The 26,723-nt window shown below is 42.2% G+C and overlaps 1 protein-coding gene across 3 annotated transcripts in view; it reads left to right on the plus strand.

Moving 5' to 3' along the window:
- NLN (neurolysin) overlaps positions 1-26,723 on the plus strand; it is a 35,201-nt gene that overhangs the window by 3,205 nt on the left and 5,273 nt on the right. For 2 of the 3 annotated variants that reach the window (XM_077347253.1, XM_077347252.1), the window contains 9 exons: positions 6,566-6,822; positions 10,080-10,228; positions 11,109-11,216; positions 11,626-11,728; positions 12,626-12,786; positions 17,008-17,143; positions 19,436-19,802; positions 23,547-23,748; positions 26,135-26,321. In XM_077347253.1, the coding sequence (XP_077203368.1) occupies positions 6,566-6,822; positions 10,080-10,228; positions 11,109-11,216; positions 11,626-11,728; positions 12,626-12,786; positions 17,008-17,143; positions 19,436-19,802; positions 23,547-23,748; positions 26,135-26,321 (1,670 nt within the window). The remainder of the gene's footprint in view (positions 1-6,565; positions 6,823-10,079; positions 10,229-11,108; positions 11,217-11,625; positions 11,729-12,625; positions 12,787-17,007; positions 17,144-19,435; positions 19,803-23,546; positions 23,749-26,134; positions 26,322-26,723) is intronic. The other variant, XM_077347254.1, reaches the window with a different exon arrangement.

Here is a 26,723-nt window from a genome sequence, read left to right on the forward strand (position 1 = left end):
GTGGTATATAAAGCTTAAAAATGTGTTGAATCCATGGAAATAAGGTGGGCTATAAATATTAAATATTTATAGACCTATAGTGTCATTTTTCCAATGAGCCAGTTTGGTGTAGTGGTTAGGAGTGCGGACTTCTAATCTGGCATGCTGGGTTAGATTCTGCACTCCCCCACATGCAACCAGCTGGGTGACCTTGGGCTCTCCATGGCATTGATAAGAGCTGTTCTGACAGGGCAGTGATATCAGGGCTCTCTCAGCCTCACCCACCCCACAGGGTGTCTGTTCTGGGGAGAGGAATGGGAAGGCGACTGTAAGCCGCTTTGAGCCTCCTTCGGGTAGGGAAAAGCGGCATATAAGAACCAACTCTTCTTCTTCTTCTTCAATGAGTTGTTTTGTTTTAGCAGTAGGATTTTTGATGCTGCACATTTTAAGAGTGGTTAAGTATCTCTGTAAGTCAGGTATATTTTGAAATTTTATTTTTATTAGAAGTTTAATAAGGTATTTAATAGGCTTCACATCTTGAGCCCTTCATCTCAGGATGGCATACAACATTATAAATAAAACCAGTAAAAACACATCAATACATTAAAATTGCTAAAAGCTAACAATAAATCCTTTCAGTGTCTTTGTTTGTTTGTTCTCCAAGGGGAGATATGAGAGGAGATACCAAGCGGTCAGGAAGGCCCAGATGGTGGTCTGATCTTCCAGGCATACTGGCCTCGTATGTTTGATGGAAGAGCTCCATCTTGCCTCCCCTGCAGAACTTTGCTAGTTCTGTCAGGGCCCTGATGTTCTCCGGGAATTCTTCCACCAGGTGGGGGCCAGGGCTAGTAGTACTTCTTGGGGGCCAGTGACAACCAATTAGTTGGCCAGAGCTAACTGCAGTGTTCTCCAGGGCAGTGGTCCCCAACCCCTGGTCCGGGGACCGGTCCCGGTCTGTGGATCAGTCCATACCGGGCTGTGGCTCCTCCTCGTCCTCCTCCCCGGCTGCTGCCTCGGGGGCTGCCCAGCCACTCTGCCACCGGCTCACCTTTGGTGCTCTCCAGCGGCCGCCATGGCTGGGGCTCCCCCTCGGCGTGGCACTGCGCAGCTGCTGCTGGCAGCACCCCCCAGCGGGCAGCGGGAAGTCAGGGGCACCGGCAGGAAAGCAAGCAGAGCAGGGGCTTAGGTGGTGGCTTAGGTGGTGGCGACGTCCCTCGCCCCCCTGGGCCTCAGTAAAATTGTCATGCATTGACCGGTCCCCGGTGATAAAAAGGTTGGGGACCACTGCCCCAGGGGACATATTCAGACAGGCGGTCCCTTAAAGATGCAGGGCCCAGACCACAGATGGCCTTAAAAGTTAGCACTAAAACATTCACTGGGAGCCAATGTAGCTGCTGCAGAACTGGTCATATGTGTGTCTTCCATGGTGGCCTGGTGACTTATGCAGCAGCTTATTTCACCAACAGCTAACCCATTAATTTCCATGGCATGCCTACTTCTAAAGAACAAATGTTATACATCAGGGATTGGCAAACATCTTATAGGAAAGTTTAAAGACATTTAGGGAGACTCCAGAGGTTGCCTCTTAATGAAAATTTCATTTTCATAAGAGGCATAAATAATGCATTGCTCCTTGTTAGTGTAGAAGCTGCTGTCAGCAACTTCAGCATTGCTTCTCCTAACAAGCCATATGAACAGTTAAATTTTCGTAATGGCTGTTGGGAGACAGGTGAAAGTAGTCTGTTAATGTTAAATGCTTGTGCATAAATGCTGCTTAGATCACTTAAGACCAGCAGGTGCAAGAGCAGCAGATGAGCTAATGGGAGGATAACTGGAGTCTCTTCCACATATGCACTTGGTTAATTACCTGTGTCTCTGCTGCAGAAAGTTCCAGTGAGGTAGCCATGTTAGTCTGTTGTAGCAATACAACATAGAAGTCCAGTGGCTCCTTTAAAACCCACAACTGTATTCCATTGTGAGTTTTTGTGCATTTGAACTCATTTCCTCCAATGCCGTGAAAAGAAAATACACAGCATCTGAAGAGCTGAGCTCTGTCTCTTAAGAGCTCATACAATAACTGTTGTTAGACTTTAAGGTGCCTCAGGAGTTCTGTGAACTTCCTTCAGAAGCAGCTGTACATTTCCCCAGGTCTTTATTACAAATGAAAGCCTCAGAGTGTCATCCGGTCTCTGGTTCATCACCACTGGGCAGGGATAAGATCACTATGAAACCTCTTTTATACCACCATAATTATTTTGTGCCGGCCACTGGGTGCTGTTGCTAGCATAATCCCTGAGCTGGTGATGTGCTACCAACACAAGGAGAGATGTAGGAAGAGTTGGGAGTGTGGCGGCTGGTGAAGGGGAAAAAATAGTTTATAGTTTGAAATCAGATAGGCCCCAACTTTGATGAGGGCATATGCCGACAAAAGATGGAAGTAGAGCCAAAAGGGCCCTCCCAATACATTGTCCCTTATTTAGGATTCTAACTCACAGCTATCAATCATGACATACCACCAGGGTAAGAGGCACAGATCCAAATGTGGATTAGAGAGTATTGGGCTAAGATCTAGAAAAATCAGGTTCAAATTCCTCATCAGGTTACAGTGGATGAACAATAGAGTTGTGAGTGTCCTGCATAGTGCAGGGGGTTGAACTAGATGAACTAGATCAGTGGTCCCCAACCACCGGGTCGCAAAGGCCCCGGCTCCCTCTCCCCGCCCCCCGCCCCCGGAGTAAGAAACTTCCCAGGCCGCAAAAGTGGACAATTAGCTTGCGGCCCGGCAAGCTTCTTTTTGTGGGGGGGGGGGGGGGAGAGGGAAGCAGGGCCGCGCATGCGCGGCAGGGCCACGCATGCATGTTTGCGGCCGCACGTGGCGCAAACGCACATGCACGGCCTCGCAATCGCCCTACCCGCCGCCGCCGGTCCGCAGCCTTAAAAAGGTTGTGGACCACTGAACTAGATGATCCAACTCTTATTCTATGATTCTATCTGCCATTGAAAGAGCCTCTTGTGGCGCAGAGTTGTAAGGCAGCAGACATGAGGCTGGGAGTTCAATCCCAGCAGCCGGCTCAAGGTTGACTCAGACTTCCATCCTTCCGAGGTCGGTAAAATGAGTACCCAGCTTAAAACGGGGGGGGGGGGGGGGTAAAACGGTAATGACTGGGGAAGGCACTGGCAAACCAACCCGTATTGAGTCTGCCATGAAAACGCTAGAGAGCATCACCCCAAGAGTCAGGCATGACCCGGTGCTTGCACAGGGGATACCTTTATCTTTACCTAGCTGCCACTGAAGCTTCCTGGGTGGCATGTAAGCTACTTTGGGCCCCCATTTGTGAAAAAGACTGTACAAATTAAGCAGATAAACATATCAGAATACACTGATGTGCTTTTATCTGTTGAATTCTTTGTGATATCACAAACAAGTGCCCAATTGAGACATTTCTAGACATGCAGGATTTTGATTTAAATGTGGGGGGAAACTGTGCAGTTCACTTTGGCTCACTGTGCAAAGTATGATGTAAAGACTGGAGTACGAACATCCACCAGGAACCCATTCCCCTTCCTTCGTAATCTGGCTCTAGTTCTGTTTCTGGGGAAAAGATTACTAGCAGGCTGCAGTAGATCTCAGATACTTTGTCTGAGGGGCATTAGGAGGTTGTGGTTGCAGGTGCCTTTAGCTGCCCTCCTGACTACAGGACTGTCAAGACCTCTAACTTTGAAGGCTCTATCTTGGGGGAGTGGGTTTGTGCATTCATTCCAGCAGGAAGGGGATGTCGTCTGAGCATCCCTCATATTATCACATAGTGTTTGTTTTTTTTTTCTTACATTTCTATACTGCCCTCTCTTGCAGCTTAGAGCGGTTTGCACAAAAACATAGGGATGATACAGCGCAACATAACGTTAGGTAAACAACAGTAACATTGGATTCCATAACTGAAGATAACAGTATTATAACATTTCCTATAAGATTTCCTTTGACAACATTAACTTGCTAAATATGGTCCTAGAGGTTAGTGGGTTTGGACGGGTTAATGGGGAGGGGTTTCTGATGCTGTCCAGAGTATTCCATACAAGGGTACTATGACATGGCTAGTGCAGTAGCCAGGACTGTTGTGAAAGTTGCATTTGGGGTTGCTATGTCAACTTTTGTTTCTATTGGTGGTTTTGTTTTATTTACTTCACATAAATGCATAAATGATTGTTGTTACTCTTATATAATGGTCCATTTGCATTGGCCTTTCTATCTTTTTGCATTTTACAATATTTGTCTTCACCTGTTGTTTTGCATATTGAAAGTCTACTTTGTTAAGGAAACAGTTCACTAGTTTTACTTCTGATGGCATAATTTGTATTTGTTTTCAGTGGTTAAGTTCCTGGGATCTGGAGGTTGTTTTTGAAATTAAATGTCAGCTATGCTTTAAATTAATATGTGGACCGAGAACTTCCAGAAGTACAGGCAGGATTTCGAAGAGGCAGAGGAACTAGAGATCAAATTGCCAACATACGCTGGATCATGGAGAAAGCTAGGGAGTACCAGAAGAATATCTACTTCTGCTTCATTGACTATGCTAAAGCCTTTGATTGTGTGGAGCACAACAAATTGTGGCAAGTTCTTAAAGAGATGGGAATACCAGAGCATCTTATTTGTCTCTTGAGAAATTTATATGCAGGTCAAGAAGCAACAGTGAGAACTGAACATGGAATCACTGACTGGTTCAAAATTGAGAAAGGAGTTCGGCAAGGCTGTATACTGTCACCTTGCCTATTTAACTTGTATGCGGAGCACATCATGAGAAATGCGGAATTAGAGGAGTCACAAATTGGGATCAAGATTGCAGGGAGAAATATCAACAACCTCAGATATGCAGATGATACCACTCTAATGGCAGAAAGTGAAGAGGAACTAAAGAGCCTGTTGATGCGGGTGAAGGAGGAGAGTGCAAAAGTTGGCTTGAAACTCAACATCAAGAAAACAAAGATCATGGCATCCGGCCCTCTCAATTCCTGGCAAATAGATGGGGAAGAAATGGAGATAGTGACAGATTTTATTTTCCTGGGCTCCAATATCACTGCAGATGGGGACTGCAGCAAAGAAATTAAAAGACGCTTGCTCCTGGGGAGGAAAGCTATGGCAAATCTAGACACCGTCCTAAAAAGCAGAGACGTCACCCTGCCAACAAAAGTGCGTTTAGTCAAGGCTATGGTCTTCCCAGTTGCAATGTATGGCTGCGAAAGTTGGACCATAAGGAAGGCCGAGCGTCAAAGAATTGAGGCTTTTGAACTCTGGTGCTGGAGAAGACTCTTGCGAGTCCCTTGGACTGCAAGGCGAACAAACCGGTCAGTCCTAGAGGAGATCAGTCCTGACTGCTCTTTAGAAGGCCAGATCCTGAAGATGAAACTCAAATACTTTGGCCACCTCATGAGAAGGGAAGACTCCCTGGAGAAGAGCCTAATGCTGGGAGCGATCGAGGGCAAAAGAAGAAGGGGGCGACAGAGAATGAGGTGGCTGGATGGAGTCACTGAAGCAGTAGGTGCAAACTTAAATGGACTCCGGGGAATGGCAGAGGACAGGAAGGCCTGGAGGATCATTGTCCATGGGGTCGCGATGGGTCGGACACGACTTCGCACCTAACAACAACAACAATGCTTTAAATTACTAGATTCTAACAGTGACCTGAATCCTAAAAATGGTTATCATAAGTATGTCTAATTGAAATCTGTGATTGAAGTTTCCCCAACCTCATTAGTAGGACTCTTTATTCTGGAATATCAAATAATTAGATAAGTTTTATATTGAATGTTCATTGTACTGTACTGAATATGAGAGTTATAATGTAAACTGCCTTGAGCCGAATGGGAGGGCGGTATATAAATATAATAAATAAGTAAATAAATAAATGTAGATTCATGAAAACTATTATGTTTATTTAGCATTTGTACTTTTGTTTAATAGAAAAAATAAGGGAACAGCATCTACGGAATGCTTAGAAGCAAAATATCATTGATAAAACATAGTACAAGAAATGGAGTGAGTCCTCCTCACCAGGACAGAACCTATCTGAAGCTACCTTGCCTGTTCATTGCTTCTCTAAATGCTTTATTTATCATCATCATTGCTCTTGAGCCTTTTATCCATAGTATCCCTCTGGCTGTGCTTCCTAGTCTCTACTACCTCTTTTTCCGTATCCATGACCCAGTCATTACTCTGATGCTCCAGATTTGCAAAGCTTTGCCCATTATTAACTGCATATATTCTTTTAGGCTAGATATTAGGGGGGGGGGAATTTCACAGTCAGAGTAGTTCAGCAGTGGAATAGGCTGCCTAAGGAGGTGGTGAGCTCCCCCTCACTGGCAGTCGTCAAACAAAGGTTGGATACACACTTTTCTTGGATGCTTTAGGATGCTGTGGGCTGATCCTGCGTTGAACAGGGGGTTGGACTAGATGGCCTGTATGGCTCCTTCCAACTCTATGATTCTATGATTTTTTCAATTGTACATCTTGTGTCATTTCCACTCCTCTCCCCTCTAGGTCTTCTGTCATTTGTCACCTTTTTTTGTATTTTGTGCCTACTTTTAATTGCAGAGCTATTGGCCACAGGATTTTATTCAGAATGACTTTAGGATCAGAGATTACTACCATTCTCAAGGCCTCATCCTGTACTGCAGCAGATCGAAATGTGTTGAAATGGGACCTGCAGCCAGACCAGATTAGCACAAAGACTGAAGAGCTTATCAGAAAAACAAAGCAAGTATATGATGGCATCGGGATGCTTGATATGGAAAAGGTCACGTATGAAAACACTGTACAGGCTTTAGCAGATATAGAGGTGGAGTATTCAGGTATGTATGACGTGTCTAATACCAGTCTCCATTTGCACTAGAAGGGAAGATATTAGAAGCTAGACTTGTGAGATTTGCATTGATATATAGCTGCTTGAATAGTGTAATAGCTACAGTTCCAATATGTTGCGAAGTAGGTTATTAAATTTCAGCCATGTGATTACCTTGGACTCTGTAGCAGGGGTCTGAAGCCACATACGGCATTTTATGAAAGAAATTCAAACCTTTAAATTAAAATATATTGGGGGGTCAAGGGGAGTGCTCTAATGCTGTTTGGTTGGATTGTTGCTTATTGGGAGATCTCAAATGTGCCACTTCCTAATAAACAACTTGTAGAAAACAGAGCATGAACTATGCAGAAACCATTTGGTTTTATTAACCAGACTAATAATTGACAGGTTGATTAAGTTTATAGTGTAAGTTATGCAGATAGGCTCTCCATTGATTTCTTGTTCTGAATTTACAGAATGCTGCTTACCCCTGTTCTATAGGTTAGTTTCAGTTCTCTGCGTGCATACAGATTGCATGGAATATTCCCTGCCCAGTGATTCTGCTATGATGTAGAATCTGGCATCCTAAAGTGTGCTAACATTATATCTCTTGGGAGCAGAGAACAATCTTGAAATGTGGAAAGCACTGGCTGAAGCCATAGAATAGAATCATAGAATAATAGAGTTGGAAGGGACCTCCTGGGTCATCTAGTCCAACCCCTTGCACTATTCAGGACACTCACATCCCAATCGTTCATCCACTGTAACCTGCCACCTCCTTGAACCGTCACAGAATCAGCCTGCCAGATAGCTATCCAACCTCTGTTTTAAAATCTCCAAAGATAGAGAACCCACCACCTCCTGAAGAAGCCTGTTCCGCTGAGAAACCGCTCTAACTGTTTTCCAGATGTTTTGACGGAATTTCTTTTGCATTAATTTCATCCCGTTGGTTCTGGTCCGCCCCTCCAAGGCAAGAGAGAACAACTCTGTTCCATCCTCTATATGGCAGCCTTTTAAATACTTGAAGATGGCTATCAGATCCCCTCTCATTGTTTCCTCTCCAGGCTAAACAGACCAAGCTTCCCCAACCTTTCTTCATATGTCTTGATCTCCAAACCCCCCACCATCTTTGTTGCCCTCCTCTGGACACGCTTTAGTTTGTCTACATCCCTCTTCAACTGTGGTATCCAAAACTGAACACATTACTCCAAGTGAGGCCGAACCAGAGCAGAATAAAGCGGTACCATCACCTCCCGTGATCTGGACACGATACTCTGTTTGATACAGCCCAAAATCCCATTTGCCTTATTAGCCACTGAGTCACACTGCTGACTGTTCAATGTACGGTCTACTAAGACTCCTAGATCCTTTTCACACATACTACTGCCAACACAAGTCTTTCCCCATTCTATATTGGTGTAAACGGTTTTTCATACTAAGCCAGCTTGGTGTAGTGGTTAGGAGTGCGGACTTCTAATCTGGTGAGCCAGGTTTGATTCCATACCCACATGCAACCAGCTGGGTGATCTTGAGCTCGCCACAGCACTGATAAGGCTGTTCTGACTGAGCAGTAATATCAGGGATCTCTCACCCTGTGAGGTAGGTGAGGCTGTCTGTTATGGAGAGAGAAAAGGGAAGGCGATTGTAAGCCGCTTTGAGACTCCTTCGGGTAGAGACTCCTTCGGGTACCCCTCCCAGTTTAGTATCATCTGCAAATTTAATAAGTACCCCCTCTAATCCCTCATCCAAATCATTTATAAATATGTTGAACAACACCAGCCCCAGGACAAATCTCTGGGGAACTCCACTTGTCACTCTTCTCCAAGAGGATGCTGAACCATTTACAAGTACCCTTTTGGTACGATCTGTCAACCAGTTATCGATCCATCTGACAGAATTACGATCCATACCACATTTTACCAACTTGTCAACAAGAATGTCTGGTGGAACCTTATCAAAAGCTTTACTGCAATTCAGATAAAATATGTCCACAGCATTCCCCATATCCAGCAAGGGAGTTACTGTCTCAAAAAACGAGATAAGGTTGGTCTGACATGACTTGTTCTTGCAAAACCCATACTGAGTCTTAGAAATCACAGCTCTCTGTTCCAGCTGCTCAAGCACTGACAGTTTGATGATTTGCTCCAAAATTTTGCCAGCTACAGATGTCAAGCTGATGGGTCAGTAGTCTCAGACAGGGGAAGCATAAGACTAAGCTGAGAACCTGTAGAGGAGAGAAACCCAGGAAGTTCAGCAAGTGAACTTGTGTCTAGTAGCCTAATCACAGTAACAGGCTATAAATGTAGAAATTTGCTGTCTTGAGCACCTTGAAAGAAGTGCAGGATACTAATGTGATAAATAATAAATATAGATGTTTGTACTTTTAATTGTGCTTGTTAGTTAAATTAGTGTCTTTGTATAAATGGTTTGAAAATAACTCCCAGCAGGTGGAGATACTTCTCTTTGTCATGATTGCTTATTAGTAGGTGATCCTGTAAAAGAATGGCACGTATTATTGGATAAGAGTGGTTGTGGGGAAGTGGATCTGTAAAGACCAAATGGCCTACCTTGTTCACATTTAGTGAGAGTTTGGAGCACACCAATTTCTGTTTCTGTAATAGAAGAAAATATCCAAGAAGAATGTACAGCTTCGTTTCAAGATCTGCTCCTTAAAATTTCTCATAGTTTTATTCCAATACCAGTGGTTTTCAGGAAAGACATATGTATAATGATGTCATGTAATACAGGATTAGATCTGGCTCCCTGCTGCCATTGGAAAAGAACTTGGCCCTCGGGCAGAATGGGGAGGGGACTGGGAGATTAGAATTCTCTTTAGGAAGAGATCACCATCTGTTTAATTGTGATAAGGGGTGTTTTATGGGTTTTAGTGGAATTTACTGTATTTTATTATGTTGCGAACCACTGTGAGACCTTTGGAGAGCCGCAGTATAAACACAGGAAAAAAAATAAAAAATAATAAAATATCTTCTCCACATTGGCATTTTCTGTAAACTCTTTCTTTATACTTGCTGTTCTTTGTCCTTATTTTTGAAAGATCTTTATTTTCTTCATTAATTACAGCAGATTATCAACTTTATTTTGTTACCATCATAGAAAACATTGAAACTGGTATCTAAGGAGATCTCTAGTAAAGGCTTTTTGTGGAACTTTGGAAATTCTATTTCATTATCTGGCTTCAGGTGGGCTCATTTCTACAGTTACCACCTAGTGCATTTGTTATTTTGTCATTTTTTTTCTTTTTAATAGTGGAAAGAAGCATGTTGGATTTCCCACAGCATGTTTCACCTGACAAAGATGTGCGTGAAGCGAGCACATATGCTGATAAGAGGCTTTCTCATTTTGACGTTGAGATGAGCATGAGAGAAGATGTGTTCCAAAGGATTGTCCATTTACAGGTAAGCAATAGGTCCCTGAAGAAGCAAGACAGGAGGAGAATAGATGGTTTTGAATTATGGTGTTGGAGATGAAAATACCATGGACAGCCAAAGTTACCAACAAGACAGTTTTAGAGAGGAGCAAACCAACTATGTAATTAGAAGGGAAGATATTACAGCTAAAGCTCACTTACTTTTGAAGCATCATGTGATCAAACCTGCTAGAAAAATCATTAATGCTTGGCATGGTCAGCAGCAAAAGGAAACGTGGTTGCCAAAGGATCTGCTGGCTTGACACGATCAAAGCCGATACAGAGATGACCATGAACCAACTAAAAGAAGCAGTCAGAGACAGGGCGCATGGCGGAGACTTTCCTATAGAATCGCTGAGGGTCGGACACGACTAAACAGATAGCATCATCATCAATGTGGAAGATAGTAAGTAGATCTTCCAGAAATGTCATGTAAGCTACTGATCTCCATGATAGAAGAAAGGCAGGATATAATTATAATTATATATAGTTCCTTATGTAGCTCCTGTGTATTGATGGAGGATAGGTCCGTCAATTGCTACTAGCCACGATGAGCAAAGGAAACTTCCATGTACAGAGGCAGGTAAACCATAGTTCCACATCTTTACAGGATTGTTGTGACAACTACTGAGATAATTAATGCAACAATCTTTGAATGCTTTGAGGTGTTGTATACAGCAATTAACTGTAAACGATGCTGCTGTGGTAATGAATTTTGATTCCCACATCATTAGATACTGTAGAAAACCACATTTCTGTATTTCTTTTGTGCCGGATAATGCGAGTAATAAGCACTCGCTGTTACTACTGAAGTTCTCAATAAGCTTTTAAATATAATGCTAAATAGTTTTCATGGTTTTATTTTTCAGAAAACATGTGATATTGGATCTTTAAAGCCTGAAGCCAAAAGATACTTAGAGAAGTCAATAAAAATGGGTGAAAGGAATGGGCTGCACCTTCCTCTGGACGTACAGAATGTAAGTTTGGCATCTTTCAGAAATAAAAAGCACATGTTTTTAATATGCTTGTTGTGTTCCAATAGAAAGTAGGAGTGATCAAATGAGATTTTCAAAGTAGGAGTGATCAAATGAGATTGGTGATATTTCAGAACTATTGACTTTTGGCGGGAGGGGTTAATGTTTCTGTCCCTAGAAAAATTTGCAAGTTGATGATGAGAAATCCCTGGAAATGACAGTTTTGATTCAAAGCAGTATTTGACTAGACCAGCCTTTCTCAACTTTTTTACCATTGAGAAACCCCTGAAACTTTCTTCAGGCTTTGAACACCCCCATAAGTGGTGCAATCATGCAGAGTAGCATATTGTAAAACACTTTTGCTGCGGCAAGCAATGTTCTGTTTTGTTTGCTTTTAATTCTCCATATTCAGGAAATAAAGAAAATAAAGCAGAAAGTGAGTGAGCTGTGCATAGACTTCAACAAAAACCTTAATGAAGAAAACACGTTTCTGGTATTTTCTCAGGATGAACTCTGTGAGTATATTTGTTTAGGAATTGTTGCAGGTGATGTATATAAATTTGGCAGATAGCTCCATAAACATTGGTAAGCCTTATTAGTGTTTATTTCTTACTCAACTTGTTTCCTGGTAGTCTGCTGAGTCAAGATGGCTTTGGGGGCTAAGGCTCACACCTGGATGTCCCTTAACACTTTATTGGGAAGGCTGGCATAACTAAGAGGAGCGGTATGCTGTAGCCACTTTGGTTATCGAATCTGGATGCCAGGGTCCTTACAGTGGTTACGCAACCACACCATTCCCTAGTTCTTCTTGGGTGTGGTCCTTCCACAGTGGCACTACAAACACAAGTGTACAGCAAACAAGCGAAAGCATGTGTACTTAGTTCTAGTATTGGACTTCTAGGTATATTTGAGCACAAAGTCCATGTGATAAATTTCATCTGTTCTGAATCCTGATTGCATTTCTGCCATTTTTCTCTCTGTTTCTCTTAGTTTTCTGTTAGCATTTATGTTTCTTCCATGGGTAGTATCCTCCCTTCTGAGCTTCTGTCTACTTTGGAATATTTCACTAAGGATACTAACATGTAATTGTGTGAGAATTTTAAAATTGGAAATATATATTAGTACTTTAAAATGTCAACATCTTAAATTTCTGTTGCTCAGAATTATTACGTTTGGAAAACTTTATTAATTTTTTGATAATGGATTAATATTAATTTGTACTGTTAAAAAGTAAAATATTTATACACAAAAGTAAGAAACATAACAACTTTAGGATTGTGATTCCTTTGACAATGCAAGCAAATTAGTAATTAAATAATATCAACAATAGCCAGTTGAGGGCAGGTTTTATATTTTAAAAGAAGTGTCTGCTGATATCCTTATATGAAATCGTGTCAAATTATGTTTCCCAGGTGCTCTTCCTGATGATTTTATCAGTAGTTTAGAGAAGATTGAAACTGACAGGTACAAAGTTACCTTAAAGTATCCACACTATTTTCCTGTCCTGAAGAAGTGCTGTGTTCCAGACACGAGGCAAAAAATGGAAAGATCTTTTAACACAAGGTGCAAAGAGGTATGAGAGATCTGTCCCGTCCATAATCAAAGGAAAAGATAAGAGAGGGCAGAACAAACTAAACCAGATTGCCTATGAGCAAGACACATGCTGGAAATGAATGTATGATTGCTTTTATAGCATATTTACCCAGATCAGTTCAGAAAAATCCAGATCTCTGACCAGTGTTATAAAGGTTCAAGAGGAATTTATTGTTGTAGTTGACGATGTGGGATTACCGTATATACTTGTGTATAAGCTGAGTTTTTCAGCATAGTATTTACATTGAAGAAGTCCTCCTCGGCTTATACAGAGGTAGGTATCCCCAGTGCAAGCACCGGGTCATGTCTGACCCTTGGGGTGACGCCCTCCAGCGTTTTCATGGCAGACTCAATGCGGGGTGGTTTGCCAGTGCCTTCCCCAGTCATTACCGTTTACCCCCCAGCAAACTGGGTACTCATTTTACTGACCTCGGAAGGATGGAAGGCTGAATCAACATTGAGCCGGCTGCTGGGATTGAACTCCCAGCCTCATGGGCAAAGCTTTCAGACTGCATCTCTGCTGCCTTACCACTCTGCGCCACATATACGCAGGTATATACGGTAATTGAACTAACAGCCTGCTCCCAGCCAATGGTTACATTGCTTCTGCAAACCTCCTGCAAGCTGAAGCTTGCTTGCTCTGGCTGCTTGTAGCTCAGCAATGGTTTGAGTGAGGGACCCTGATCTTTTTTTCCCTTTTGCCTTTACTTCTTCCAAACTATTCTTTTGGTTTCTGTGGATGGGGTGAGGTGGGTTTTGGGGGTGCTTTGGGATTTACTGTTTCTCCTAATGTTTATTTCTTCTTTTTTCTGAGGGGCAGCATTCTTTGTGTTTCTTTTAAAGGTTGATTTTTACAGTTCTTTATTTCAGTGTTTTGTTCTGGGGGGGCACTGTATCTGTAGTTAGAGTTGTCCATTCTCCCAGTTTGGTAGCTGTTATACTTTTTGTAGGAGGTTGCCAACCGGGTACTGTTGTTCTGCCCTGGTTTGCTGGCCCTCTTTTGCACTGAGCTAGTTTACTGTTTTTCTTTGAAATAAATATTCAAAAACTTTTAACCTACTGGTGCCTCAATTAATGTAAATATACCAGTAACTGCTGCATTTCTTACCCTCGGCTTATATGCGAGTCAATAAGTTTGCCCAGATTTTGTGGTAAAATTAGGTGCCTCGTCTTATATCCGGGTCGGCTTATATACGAGTATATACGGTATTCCCACTTGAGACTTTTGTCCAAAATGCCCAGGCCAGGGGAACTTTGGAGTTACCCAAATCCTCACATCTGCATGAGGTTGCCGCTGAAGAGAGAAGGTAATGGTCCGAAGGTCACTCACTGTATCTTACCACTGAATGCATATTTGTCCAGCATCATCCCACTACAATATTCTTGACTCTCCAGAGGGTGGAATAATGCCCCAGAGTTCAGTCAATCTCCCCTCCAGAGTTCAATCTCCCCTCCTGCAGGGATCTTAGGATGCAGTGCTAGAATAATTTCTTCATTCGACCATGGGAAGAAGCTGCCAGTCAGCATTAGGAGTGCTGGTTGAACTCCAAAGTAGCATGAGGAATTAAAACAAAATGCAGGGGAAAGCCATCCCTAATCCTTTTAGTACTTAAGTTTTATGAGCATCCTAAAGACTTTTCCGCGATGAAATCATTAAGAGCTGGCCTTATGCTAATTGAACATGCAGATTTTTTAAAAGGTTAATGTACAGGCTGAAGTTAATTAAGTTTAATTTAAGGAGCACAACTTTGGGGCTAAGTTGGGTCAAAACCCATAATAATTTTTTGCATAATGGCACATTTCCCCAGGCTCTGTGCGTTTTCAGGTACTGATATGCCTTGCCCCTATTCTGCTTAACATTATTTTAATGAATTTTGTTTAATTAACTCAATTTAATCTTAAGAAGTAAAAGTTCATAAAGATCGCTCCTGGCTTGTGATTTTGGAGTAAAATTTTCAGCAAGAGAAAGTGTTTTGTAAAAGTCCAAAAGGAATTTCTAGCTGTAGGTGTGGGCAGATAATAGATCTATGCCTCCCCCGGGGACTCGGGTTCTGGACCCAAAGCAAAACATCATCAGGACCTCCTCTCCACCCGCTAGTAGTGGGAGGGAGGGGGGGGAGTTGAGCTGCCATTCTTGCCATGCCGGCAATATTGGCAATGTTATTATTGTTTTATGGGGTTTTAATGGGGAATTGCGATATTGTTACCCACCACGAGCCGCAAGGGAGTGGCGGGCTATAAATCTAATAATAATAATAATAATAATAATAATAATAATAATAATAATAATAATAATAATAATAATAATATGAGAGAGCCATTCCTTCCGTGAGAGCTAGAGGTTATGTTGTTGCCTCACTTGGAACGATAAATAAAGCTGGGGAACTGGTGCAGCTTTCTAGCTTCCTGTGTGGTCCTTTTCCTCGTACCTGATTGGCACACATTTTCGAAACAGGTTTTCTAGCAGGAGAACGTGTCTTGCAAAAATCCAAAAGGAATTTTTAGCTGTAGGATGTGGCATTATTCACATGTTAGTTACTTGCAAACAAAGATGTGGTTTTTCGAAATGCATTTATTATATGCCACTAATCCTAGAATTGAATCCTGGTATGAGGGGATTGTTTATCAGTTGGCGTAGTTGTATGGTTGCAAGAAATGCAACTTCTTTGAAATGGCATTTGTGTAATGAGAAAACTTTCGTTGATTGGATTAAATGAAACAAAGAAATCAGGATGATTTTTGAGTGGAAAATTTAACTGTCAAACATACAAGTTTGTTTTAAGAAGATGGATTACTAGCAATTTAACAGAAACGTTGGTGTGTTGTAATTGTATTGATCCTAGTTGTCGTATCCTATTTTTGTAACTGACATATTGGCAAGTGTCGAAGTGCAGAATGAGAGAACACTAACAAAAATTCACCACTACATTGTTTAAAAAGGATGCTTAGACTCATAGAAGAGAAGAAGAGGTGCTTATAGCCTATTTTTCTCTACCTTAAGGAGTCTCAAAGCAACTGACAGTCACATTATATTCCTGTCTCAATCTCGACAACAGGCACCATCTGAGGTAGGTGGGGCTGACTGGCACAAGGTGACACAGCAGGCTTCATGCAAAGGAGTAGGAAATCAAATTCAGGTCTCCAAATTAAAGTCCATTACCTCTAGCCATTATTTATTTATTTATTATATTTATATACTGCCCTCCCCGAAGGCTCAGGGCAGCTCACTTAAAACAGAAACAATACAGATAACTTAGTTTAACAATAATAAAATGATAACAACAAGCAACATAGAACAGTAGAAAAATATGGAAAATGTTAAATTAACGTATACTGATAGCCCAGTGGGTTGGGTGGAACTGTAGTGGGTGCCATAAGAGGGAGGCTTAGGGGAAGGGCCCAACCGGAAGGCGCAAAGCGCCTTCCGATTGGCCCCCCCCCCCAGGATGGAGAGCAGTTCTAGCCAATCAGGTGAGGGCACAATCTAGGCACTCACAGGACAGGACAAGCCAGAAAGGCTTCTAGGCCCTCACCAGGACAGGCCAGAAAGTGACGGGGAAGCAGCAGGACACCGTGAGTAAAGAAGGAGGCCTTCCCCTCATGCCTAGAAGCACTACCTAGGGTCTTGAACAGGCCCCGCGTGTGCTTCGAGGCCCGAGGGGAAGGCCGTGCCGCTGCCGGGGGGGAGGGGAGGAAGCAGGCCCCCAGGTCCAGAAATGCTGTACCCGGTGGCAATGCTGCCTCTGTGTGTTTGCTGGGTGGCCACAGCGGGGGAAGGGGCTTTCAAAGCCCATTCTCATGAACGGGCTTTGAATCTAGTGTAAATATAAAACTGCTGGGTTCTGATTCAGGCCATTTGGCCCATCTTGTTCAATACTGCTCATTTTGACTGACAGCAATTTGTCAGAGTCTCAGGCAAATGTATTTCCCAGCCTTTCTACACATGATCCTTTCTAATTGTAAATCTGGGGGATCTGGTATACAAAACCTGCACTGTTGTTACTTAGTTTTGACTCCCCTCTCTAAATAGAAGAAATGTAAATTATTATTGTTTTGCTTTGAGTAGATAGGAAATTTTCTACAATGCTGAGAAACTGATGAAATGAGCATTCCGTATATTTGATTCAAAACCTGTGTTGCTGCTGCTTAAAGTGTACTGGTTTATTCTTTATAGGAAATAACCCATTCATTGTATCCCTAGGAAAATGCTAAAATTCTTCAAGAGTTGCTTCCTCTGAGGGCAAAGTTAGCAGGACTTCTAGGATACAGTACGCATGCCAACTTTGTACTGGAGCTAAACACCGCAAAGATGACGGATAATGTTACAGCATTTTTAGGTCTGTCTTATTTACTTGAAATATAGTATATTACAAATATTAAGTGCAATTCTTTGGCCCATTGGAAGTGTATACTGTGAAAGCAAATTATAAAGGTTTTGTGATAGTGGGAGGAAGCTGTTGTTTTATAATTGGGAACAGCAGCTGCCATGTTGTGATGGACATGTGTTGGCCCAGCTGGGAGAGAAAAAGGAGTGTTGTAGAGTCCACTGGTGGATGTTTACTTAACAGAAATTGAACAAGGCCAAACAGCAATTCAGGGACAGGGTTGAAAAGCACAGTCAGCAGCTGGAAAAGCTGATTGGGGGTACATCTGGCTTTGTTTTAACAATCCAAGAAAGGACAGGATAGAAGTTCCTCCTGGTGAAACTGCTAATACATTAGGACTGAGGATGTGGACCCAGCCAAGGTAATCATGAGAAGGTATCGTGAGGAAGGAGGAGGGAGGAATTCAGAAGGGGCCGTCAGGCATAGTTTGGGATTGGCAAGAGAGGAAGACTGCTATAACTGTTCCTTCCATGAGAGCTTGAGGCTATGTTGTTACCTAACATGGAACAATTAAGAACCATCTGGAGAACTCATGGTTTCTAGCTTCTTGTGTGGTCCTTTTCTTCCCGCCTGATAGGTACAGAATGACAGCCACTTCCCAGTCTCAATCATTTAGTTTTATTGACTTCCAGCAGCCCATAGGAAGCAGTCTGGTGGCAGATCAGGCAGTGACATTTAAACATGTATATTTGAACAGTATGAGAGAATACTTAATGCATATGAGCTTAAGACGTGTACATCTATGGGGCCCCTCCCTACTTGTAAGATGCCCCATATATCATACTGTAGCGATGGAAAAGCTCAACGACGGGGACAGTTGGTTGCTGATATTCTTACTCAATTGTTTTTGATTTTTAACTTAGGTCAAGACAATTAAAGTTTAAAGTTAAAATTATTTGTTATGGGAAATTAATGTACACTACCTTCTGCCAGCTTGCTGGGATGGGTAGGTAGGTAGGTAGGTAGGTAGGTAGGTAGATAGATAGATAGATAGATAGATAGATAGATAGATAGATAGATAGATAGATAGATAGATAGATAGATAGATAGATAGATAGATAGATAGCCATTTGCTAATTATAAATAACAGTAGCTAAGCAGTTAGAGTGTGTAGTTAAAATACCAGAATCTTGTATATTGTAAATCCAGTGCACTTTTTTTTTTTTTTAAAGCAGAATGTAAGAAGAGTCCTGCTGGATCAGGCTAGTTGCCTTCTATCTGTCTGTTGCATCCTCTTTCCCATAGCTCAGTGGTCCCCAACCTTTTTATCACCGGGGACCACTCAACGCCGGGGACCACTCCCCGGGGATCACTCAATGCCTTTTACTGAGGCCTGGGGGGGGGGTAGTTTACTCCTCTACTCTCAACCACTGCCCTAACGCTCTCTGATCGCTATGGTAATGTTTAAACATCCCTTCAAAATAAGATACAGACAATGAACATAAGGAACATTTTATTTTCACTCATGAAAATATTCACTATTTTAACTCATGACAATGACAAATCAATGGGAACCCTGAGCTTGTTTCTCTGCAACAAGATAGTCCCATCTGGGAGTGATGGGAGACAATGACACCCGAAGTGTGTTGTAAAGGGGCCCACCTCCAATTAGTCTGCGGCCCACAGGTTGGGGATCACTACCATAGCTGACAGCCTGATGCCCTGAGATGGTTCATTCAGCTGGCTATAGGTGGCATTCAGTGCTTTTGAACACGAAGACTTCATGTAGTCATATTGGCAAATAGGTTCGTAAATGTCCAGTCCACTTTTAAAGTAGGGTCTATCACTACATTTTGAATGACAGTTCAACAAGTTAATCATGCATTGAGTGAAAATATACTTCCATTGTCTTTCCTAAAACTATCGGGCAGCTCTGGGCCTGAGTGTTTTGAAAGAGTGAAATTATCTAACAGCTTTCTCTGCTTCATCATGTATATAACTTTATAATTATCTGTCGTACCTCATTTAGTCATCACTGTTCTAAACTGGAAATCCCCAAAATGTTTGGCTGCTCCTCATTAGGAAAAGTATATTGTCTTGAATATTTTGGCTGTTTTTTCCTGCCCCCTTTTCAGTATTCTATTTTTACACGGGGGCAACTGGAACCATAGACTGTATTCCAAATATATTCTTCCGATATAATTATGAATAAAATAGTTAAAAGAAACCAAACACCTGAATGTTCTTTAATGACATAATGCTTGCAACTAAATAAGCTTGGCATAATAATGGTTTCATTTTCAGATGATCTGAGCAACAAGCTGAAACTTCTGGGTGAAGAGGAGAGAGCATTTATTCTGAACCTGAAGAAAAAGGAGTGTGAAGTTAGAGGTTTCAAATATGATGGCAGAATTAATGCATGGGACCTGCACTATTATATGAACCAAACGGAAGAGCTCAAATACTCGGTAGATCACGAGAAACTGAAGGAATATTTCCCTATCGAAGCAGTCACAGAAGGGCTACTGAACATTTACCAGCAGCTGCTTGGACTTGTCTTTGAACAAGTAGACAATCCCCATGTTTGGCACAAGAGCGTTACTCTTTACACAGTGAAAGACAGTTCAACTGGAGACATTTTAGGACAGTTCTACTTGGACCTCTATCCAAGGTACTCGTACAGTTTGTAGCTTATATAAGCCTTATTTTTATTATGAATAAGACGCAGGGGTAGTCAAACTGCGGCCCTCCAGCATTCACTGGCAGGGGCTCATGGGAATTGTAGTCTGGAGGGCCACAGTTTGACTATCCCTGGATAAGCGGAAGTGAATTCTTAGTTGCTGTGGGGGTGGGTGCAGTATTACACCTCTGAGGACCTGATTGCACCATGCAATTCCTTGGGCTCACTCATCGTTTTCCCCCAAGGAACCATTTCGGTAAATGTATTTGTCATAGGCATTCAGCAATGGTCTGTATTAAGACTAGTTCCCAATATTACTGGAATTTATTCATGGGCACAGGGTAGAAGCTAAAAATATGGGTGCCAGTAACTGCATGCTCCTAATGTTTATTTGTTTCGTGTTTGTAACATGCCTCTACAACACCTGGCATGAAGTATAAGGTGTATCCAGCCCTTATTTGGTGAAACTGAATAGGCGCTTGGGCACAAGGAATTCGTAAATCTCCTCAGGCAACCCTTCCAATTTTAGTCGTGGATTACAAAACCAGGTGCCGTGATTTAGGGGCCTCTGATATTACTCATTCGGTCTCCACCTTGAAAACAAGAATGCAATATCATGAAACCTGACCCTTTGCCTTGATGAGAGCTAAACACCGCCAATAATAATGGTTATATTATTAATTTAATAATTAATAACTAATTTTGTATGATATCACTTCAGTTAAATATTCTGATGCTCATTTTCCTGACTCAGTTCTGACATAATCACAAACTATGCATTGGCTGTTGAAAGTAAGCTTGCAGGCTCTTTTCTCCTTGGTATCACATCGGTTGTTTAATTAAGTGCTAACTATAGTTTGCTGTGATCTCTAAAGTGAAAGCATGTGATTGGCAGCCATTTTGAAGGTGGCACTCACAACCCCCAATCAGAATTCCAACAGTGCCCACAGCCTCAGAGAAGTTTGAGATGCCCTGGTGTAGAGGAAGAACTCTTGGGAGAAACTAAGAACTAAGTCTAGCTTCCCCTTGACTTTTAAGTAGGAAAGGTTTCTAGTTATCCTGAGTTTGGCATCTTTGTCAATCATTTCTGTTGTTTCTAGATTGCAGTACATTTTTATGCATACAGTTCTGAAGAACAAAAAGCCCTACATATTCCGAAAGATAAATACTTTTATTCTATTCACAATCATGGTTTAAAACTCAATGACTTCTTAAAGCTCTTTTACAAACCACACAGAGCAGTTTTATTTTATTTATTTAGATATAAACATTTATGTCCTGCCTTTCCTTTTGATTCAAGGTGACTTACAATAATAATTAAAATATTGCCATATTTTGCTGTTCTCTGTAGCTGTAATTCAGCACAATATCTAACAGGGCTGTTGTGGGTGTATTCCAGGCTGTGTGGCCATGCTCTAGTAGTTTTAGTCCCTGTCATGATCACACAGCCCAGTATACTCGCAACAGTCATTTGGCTCCAGCCACGAAAGCCTTCGACATGTCATTAACACATATTTCTTTGCCTACAGCCTCAAACTGCCTACTTTGTTCGCCTCATCTAGAAATTGTTTTCATTCTGGGACTCAAACCTTTCATCTCAGCTTTCTACTGGCTTTAATTTCTATTAAGCACACCGGTTGTGACTGCCCAATCCCTGAGTGCCTCCTCCTCCAAGCGGCTTACCTGTGTCCAGCGGCCAGCCAAGCCCCCACCCCTGACCACCCTCTCCTCCTTCCACTTCCTTCCGAGGCTCAGAGACTGCAGATCCCTGCTGTGTGAGAGCTGCCCCTGCCTGAGTTACCTTCCCAGGGGCCTCCAGTCTGCAGCCTTTCCAGGTCCTGGGAGGATGGAGAGGCCGTCCTCAGAGTTCTTTCACTCCACCCCCCAATCTAGCGCCCTTTGTATTCCTGAATGCAACGATTTTGGCCCCCAGTTCTAACATAATCTGAAAGAATTTATTGGCAAGGTGGGACCGAAAATCAGCTTAATTTTAAGAATAGCGATAATGATACGATGACAGATCAGCTATATGTGACCTTGTATATATGCATTTAGCATGTTGCCTTTCAGATGTTTTACTTCAAAGTAGATTAGCTTAACAAAGCAAATGCCAGCCAGTGTTTGAAAATAACTTATTTGAAACTATTCCAAAAGCTGTTAAATCCAGAACTTTAATGAAGTGTGTCCGACCAAACACAATTCATACCCCGTTTCCCTCAGATAATGGATACAAATACCTGGTTTTCAAAAGGCACTTTCAGACATTCTTTCCCAAGGGTTTATTATGTGTTTGCTGACTGATGTGCTGATTCATCATGCCGGATGTTTGCAAGCCAAATATCTGCTCTTTTCATCCCCTCACTAATAATTTTATTCAAAACTATGAGCAGGATATGCATTAGGTACCCATCTTCAAAGTGCCACCATTGCTGCTTTGAAAGAGAAACAGAAAGGAATAAAATATGTATTTTATCCTTTTGTTCAAGTGACAAGGAGCTCTAGCAATGCAGCATTTTTGTGCCACCACAAAAGAAAAAGCCAATATAGAGTGTTTTGTTGAGAAATGTCTAGACCTGAATGTAGACATCAACTTCTGCATGCTGCTATTTCACCTTGAAAAGTCTCTTTTAAAGAATCAGATACTTAGGTATGAAGTCTGTGGACAGGACATAAAAGCCCTAGATAAAATCGGTATGCCAAAAGGCATGACGGGATGTAATATAGCTCTTTCTGTGGACTGCAAAAGGTATTCAATGGAGCTTGGTCTTAGTGCATTAGGATGGTCAAGAATATTGCAGCATATGCAGTGAATGTGTGAAACAAGTGTATGTCAGTGAACATACCTGATTTCATGGGGTCCAAAGGGTACCTCTCTTCAAAGGGCAAAAAGCTAAAGCTTCAGGGAATTGGATATGTTGGTAATGCTGTAATAACCGTATATACTAGCATATAAGCTGACCTGCTTATAAGCCAAGGCACCCGATTACACCACAAAATGCTGGAAAAACTTATTGACTCACATATAAGCCGAGGGTGGTGCTTGGATAGTGGCTTTTTCTCCATTCCTCCCCTCCCCCCTGTTTTGGGCAGGATTTCTTTCCCTTTTCTTCCCATCCTCCTCCTCCCTCCTCTTTCCCTCTGACCCCTCTTGCCTTTATTCCTTCCTCTAGGGGTGTTTCCTCCTTCTGCTCTCTGCTTTCCCTTTGTGACAGAGGCTTCAGAACTTCCTGCAGAGCTTCCTGCAACACGTGCAAGCCTCATGCTAGCCTTGTTAAGGCAGGGAGGGGGGAGGGGAGACTGCTCTTTCCCTCCCAGGATTGCTGCATCTCTGCCTTGTCTCCCACCCCTACCCTCCAGTCTTGTCTGGAAGCTGTTTTTTTTAATACCCGCATATAAGCCGAGGGGAACTTTTTCAGCTTTAAAAAAGGGCTGAAAAACTCGGCTTATCTGCAAGTATATACGGTATTACTAAGAATAGCTTACAGTAAAACAGCCACTCAGAAGCAGTCAGAGCTATCCCTTTAGTAGTATGTCTAAATTACAGGAGGAATGTTCTTTGACTCTCAAGTGCTGTGGCTGTTACAGGAAAGTAGGAAAATGTTTTCCTCTTTTTAGCTGTTCCAAGAGAAGGATGAGCCTTTTTCTACCACATATATATAAGCAGTACCAAACAATTTATCTTCTTTTTCTGTGGTACTTCTGTAAAGGATGGTTTCGACCTGTTTTCTTACTCAGAGAAGGAAAATACGGGCATGCTGCGTGCTTTGGTCTCCAGCCTGGCTGCTTGCTCTCTGACGGCAGCAGAATGATGTCGGTAGCAGCTCTGGTAACTAACTTCACAAAAGCGACAGTGGACTGCCCATCGCTACTACGACATGGTGAGGTGAAAACTTATTTCCATGAGTTTGGACATGTAATGCATCAGATATGTGCACAGGTTAGTAGGCATTTTAATATTCAATAACAGTTGGCTTAATAATCTGTAGCTTGTATCTTGCAGCGTTTCTACTAACATAAGAGACAGGGGAGTGATTTTGGGTGATTTCTTCCTTTCCCACTGCTAATCTCCACCCCCCTCCCCATTGTTCCTGGGAATTACCTGTTTCCCCATAAGCAGCATTTCAGAAGATATTTGGGGTAACAGATGGAAACAGGGAAGTTATGGTCCATTTTGGGTTTCCCACTTAGTGGTTCTGGATACCCAATATCATAATGCTACAGCCTTTAAAACACAAATTCTGCTATAGTACAGGCCCTCAGTGGTCACTGAAATAAGCTTTATTTCCCAATGGCTGAAATGTGATTTGTTTCCCACTTAATTTGTTTCATTTGGATGGATCCCCATATATTATAAAATGGTGCCTTTCATATTAGAGTTTAAAATTCAACCATGAGTCTCAGATCAATGTCAATGGCAAATGTGCTTTTCATTTCTGCTGACTTCAGGCATTAATAATCCCAGGTTTCTTGGCTTTCTTGCTAAAATCAAGTATGTGTGAATAATCCTAGTCTTATTTATATCAGTCAATCTTGGATGCTGGCTCTTCTTAACTCACAAGCTTTACATGGGGTTTTGTATATAAATATAGACAGTAAAATGTGTTGCAGTTTAACACTGAGCTACTTAATAATTCTGTGTGTGTTAATAATAATATTTTATTTTTAACCTACCCTTTCCATGTTTCTCAGAGTGGGTAACATAATTTTGTAAAAACATCATATACAAAGTTAAAACAACATTAAAACAGTGTTAATACATATGCCCCCAACTAATATTCCAGATATGGGTTTTGGTATCAGGAGTTGATCCTCCAGTTCCTCCTAATGGTGGTGAGACCAACATTTATTGAGGGATTTTATATTATTTAGATGGATGTTATTTTGGGCCCTGACTATGAGTCTGGTGGAATAGCGCTGCCTTTTGGGCCCTGTGGAACTGGTTAAGGCCCCCCAGGGCCCTGCTCTCCCTTGGGAGCATGTTCTACCAGGCTGAGGCCAGTGTCATCTCTTTTGGACTGGGGAATTCTCAATAGATGTTGCTCTGCAGATCTTAGTGCTCTTGGAGGAACATAAGGGAAACGACGTTCCCATAGATATGCCAGTCCCAGACTTTAGGGCTTTGAAAGTCAAAATCAAAACTTGGAACTCAATTCAGTCTCCAATCTGGAGCCAATGCTATTTAGAGAGCACTAGTGTTACATGTCTTCATGGGCTATCTTCATGATTTGGGCTTCCATTGATAGGAAGGGTCTAGTCATACTCAAACTCCTGACAGATGGCACCAGTGTTAACTGCACTCTGTTGAGCATTGGGAGGTTTGTCACCTGTTTCTCTACCTGCTGTCCCAACCAGAGGACCTCTGGCTTTGCCAGATGGTCGGGTGGGGTTGACAGATGGTCATCCATTAACAAAAATAGCTGGATGTCTTTCTAGCCTGAAACTCCAGATCAGCTGGGCAAAGGGGTGCATATAGATGTTAAATAATATCAAGGAAGGCATGGTTTCCTGTGGGACCCCACAATTTCAGGCCCTTTATTGAGACATACTTCCCCCTAGTGCCACCCTCCATCCCAACTTTGGAGAAAGGTCTCCAGCCATTTCAAAGCTGTGCCCCTAATTTCTATGTTGGTTAGATGGTAGGTCAAAAGTTGGTGTTCAGGTGTGTCCAACACTGCTGTAAGACCCCCCCCCCCAAAAAAAAAGAACTGTAGTGCCCAGGAATGCTATTTGCAAAATTGAGCAGTAACTGGCTAGGTTGGTGGGATCCAGCTCTTATTTTTTCAGTAAGGGCTGCACTACTGCCTCTTTCTCCAGGAAGGTCCCTGAAGCCAGGGACAAGTTGATAAAATCCCAGAGTGGGCCTCAAATCTCCCCACCACCAGCTTTGACCAGCCATGGGGGACATGGGTCAAGAGGACACACAGTTGGCCGGACCACTGCCTTGGCTACTCCAGCCAAGCACAGCAGACTGAAGTAGTTCAAAGTAGGACTCTAAGAGAGCCAAGAGGGTTCTAGTTCACTTCCTGCATCAAATCCGGGAGGAAGTCCTGGCAGAGCAACAAGATTTCCTCCGCAGATTATGTGAGTGCATCTCTCTCTTATGGCTCAACATACGGTGTCCTCAACACCTTCCTGCTACCACTCTTCTCTCCTCATGTCACCTGAGTGATCGATTATGTGTGGCTTGCCATAGTGTTTAAAAATTGCTGAGGAATGAGGAGGAAAAAAGTGCCTCACTTCACATCACCATACCATATTATATGCTACATCTTCCTTAGGATTTCACTCTGAAATCATTCTTTGTGTTTTTTCATCTTCAACAGACTGACTTTGCTAGGTTTAGTGGAACTAATGTGGAAACGGATTTTGTAGAGGTACCTTCCCAAATGTTTGAGAACTGGGTATGGGAGAAAGAACCTCTGAAACAAATGTCAAGGCATTATAAAGATGGAAGCTGTATCCCAGATGATCTCCTTGAAAAACTAGTGGCTTCTAGGCTAGCCAACACAGGTATTCCTTTTGCGAGAAGGGGGGTGTCTGTTTGTGTGGATATGCAAAAATTAAATAACTGGCATGAAATAAAAGAAATGCTAGCAGATGATTGGGAGTCTTAAAAGATCTGTTATAGATTCTCCCTGAGATCTAAAACATTATCATTCTCGTTATATTGTTGATTAAGATTCAGAACCACCGTTGGATTGTTGTTATTTATTGTTATTTTTGACTATGTTATGTTAGGTCATTCCATGTATCCCCCCCCCCCCAACGTTATATGTAAACCGCTCTGAGCCGTATGGAAGAGTGGTATAAAAATCAAATAAATAAATTCAATTCCTAAAGACCAACTTTTTCCTGCTTTGCTGAGTGATGAGCTCTGTTGAAAATCTTAGAGGATACTCAGGTTCAGTAATC

This window comes from Paroedura picta, chromosome 7 (genome assembly GCF_049243985.1).
Source record: "Paroedura picta isolate Pp20150507F chromosome 7, Ppicta_v3.0, whole genome shotgun sequence".
NCBI classification, from domain to species: domain Eukaryota; kingdom Metazoa; phylum Chordata; class Lepidosauria; order Squamata; family Gekkonidae; genus Paroedura; species Paroedura picta.